This window comes from Abrus precatorius, unplaced genomic scaffold (genome assembly GCF_003935025.1).
Source record: "Abrus precatorius isolate BTA unplaced genomic scaffold, Abrus_2018 Scaffold8, whole genome shotgun sequence".
Taxonomy (NCBI): Eukaryota; Viridiplantae; Streptophyta; class Magnoliopsida; order Fabales; family Fabaceae; genus Abrus; species Abrus precatorius.
In genome coordinates this window covers 24,029,761-24,032,307 of record NW_020874428.1, presented here as the reverse complement: position 1 = coordinate 24,032,307, position 2,547 = coordinate 24,029,761, and the positions used below count along the sequence as shown (strand labels likewise).

At 35.9% G+C, this 2,547-nt stretch overlaps 1 protein-coding gene across 1 annotated transcript; it reads right to left on the bottom strand.

Annotated features, from left to right (window-relative positions):
* Window positions 1–278: 278 nt before the first annotated feature.
* LOC113847949 (transcription factor bHLH51-like) lies at window positions 279–1,795 on the bottom strand. The gene is made up of 2 exons (XM_027477284.1): window positions 1,393–1,795; window positions 279–909 (listed from the first exon to the last, which is right to left on the bottom strand). Exons 1-2 carry the CDS (start codon window positions 1,708–1,710, stop codon window positions 433–435), a joined length of 795 nt encoding a protein of 264 aa, XP_027333085.1. The 5' UTR covers window positions 1,711–1,795; the 3' UTR covers window positions 279–432.
* Between the last annotated feature and the right edge of the window lie 752 nt (window positions 1,796–2,547).

Sequence of the window (2,547 nt, the reverse complement as noted above, 5' to 3'; positions counted from 1 at the left end):
GACCACTTCCCTCGACCAAATCTTTAAAATTTAGGATTGGTTATTTTAAACATATAAAAGTGATAAAATTTATTAAAAAACAAATGTTTATTATATAAAACATATAAAAATGAATCATTTCATTTGTAATTAAAAAATTAATATTTATGTGTGTTTAAAATCAACTCTCAGGACGGATACTGACAAACTCGACACAAAAATGATTTTGCAAAGCTATGTCTCAATTTTTAGAGTAACATAACAAATGGTCATAACTGGAGTCCTTTGAATATGCTTCACCGTGTAACGAAACCATATATAATTGGAGGCACAAAACCAACGCTTATGCTTATGTCTGATAAGTAAACAAATGTTGAAAAATGAAAACGAATTATATCACCTACTGACATGACCCTCCTAATAAGAAGAAAAGAAAAAAGATTTTGCAATAAATTATTGTACATAATGAGATGGCAAGAAGAACCTCTGCCTCTTGCTTCTAGTGGGACAATTTGTTGCCACGGATAAGGAAGCAATTTTGTTCACTGCTGATTTAAGGGATTGTTTGAGAGTGCTAAGGCAAACACTACCCTCTTCCCTATCCTTAGAGCAAAGTACCAATATGCTTTTGATTCTTCCACCCACACTTGCTATGTCAGCTTTAACTGCTGTGAGTCTCAAGCCTTTGAGGACTTGAACAAGCTCAGGAAACAGTTCTGGTCTATCATCACAGCAAACAGAAGCTTTAATGACTATGTTTTCCTTTAATATGTTTACTGTAGTGTAGCTTTCATCTTGAGCTGGGTGATAGTCAATTGTTACTTCATCAATTTCAGTTGGAACAGTAATGGCTTTGCTGACATCCTCGGCTTTTCGCTTTAGATCTTTCACATGGTCTACCACACTCCCTAGTAAAGCTGCCTTGTCCATCTGCAACCACATAAATTTACCAATTATAGTTTCTCTCTACTAAAGATGTGGAAGTTAGTGGAATTGAGATCTATATGACCTATCATACAACCTATTAAAGCTATACTCATAGTATAATTGAAAGTGACTATGCTGTATATCCATGATAAAAAAGACATCGAAATGCCAATAATTTACAATGAATCGAATCTGAAACAATCTAACTTAATGATATGATACCCTATATAACATATCACTTTTAGTGGGTAATTCACTAATTTCACTTTTCTTACTTGTTGTATAGAATAGTATCCAAGCTTAAAATAGTATACTTTACGGGAGTAACTATGCCAATTATTTTATTTTAACACGAATTGAAACAAGAAGCACTGAGTAGGTAAATAATTCCGTAGATGATGAAAGCAAGACCACTCTACCATTACGCCACTCATTAACAAAGACATATCATGGTTTTTTTTTTGTTTTTGTTGGTTGTTTTTTTACCTTATCAGATTTTGGAATCAGTTTTCTGAGAGTTGCAAGTTGTGCATTGATCCTGTCCCTGCGCCTTTTCTCTGCTTGGCTGTGGCTCTTGGAAGCACTTGCAGGTCTATCTTCTGCAGCCCCTTCAATGGGGGTAGGCCATGAAGGGAACTCACCAAATTGAAGAGAGGCAGGGTCAGAAGCAAGAGGGAGTATTTTTGTTGGGACTGAAAAAGGAGATTGATCACTGTTTGGTGCAGAGTTGCATTGAGCAACATGGTTGGTGGCCATAGGCCAGCCAGCAAAGTAGTAATTTTCCATAAGCACAATAGAAACCATTTAGTGGTTGTGCCTGGCTATGTGAGCTTTTTATTTCCCATTTTCAGCTACTGTTTACTTAATGGGCGATTTTCTTCTTATCTTTATGGTGATTGGTGTGATATGCAATAACCTTTAATGGGGTCAGATGAAAATCGATTTTGGCCGTATCCGCCTGTCATTTCAACAAGAATTTTTTTTCTCCCTAATAAATCTTACTAGACTTGGTAGAGAGAATCTCAAGTTTAAGAGGGGGAAAAGGGATGAGCCGAAATGAAAAAGCAAGGGGGGTGGCTTAGCCCAAGGCCAACAGGCTTATCTTAATGAGTATCCGTGCTGACTAAGAATTTGAACCAGAAATGAAATAGTGCATTGCAAATGGACTTGAGAAGCACTATTGGAACTTTGGAATCGCTTGACCTAGTAACAGTAATTGATGTAGTGGATGGACGACCAGTATCTTATTCTTCTATGTGAAACCATAAAGTTTTTTGTCTGTTCTGAGGGTAATTATAACTAGTTGGGGTTGGGCTCTCTTTGTGGATTGTAGTCCAGATCCCAATATAGTACTTATCTTGAAATTTAACTTCACAAGATTAAGGGTTGAATCAGTATTTTCATTATTCACCTCTCAAGACTAAGAGAACTTCGCTAGAAATTTCAGCTAAAAATAAAAATGCTTCTGTCTTTTAAATCTTAACTTGAACATGTCCCACAAATAAATGCTTCGTCAACAACCTTTATATATTCAAGATGATATACTTTATTAATGACTTCCACGTTGAATTTCAATTTGGTTGAATTGAGCTTCATCACTTGAGTTGCTGGACGATTGTATATTGTGCCAACCAAAGTTTT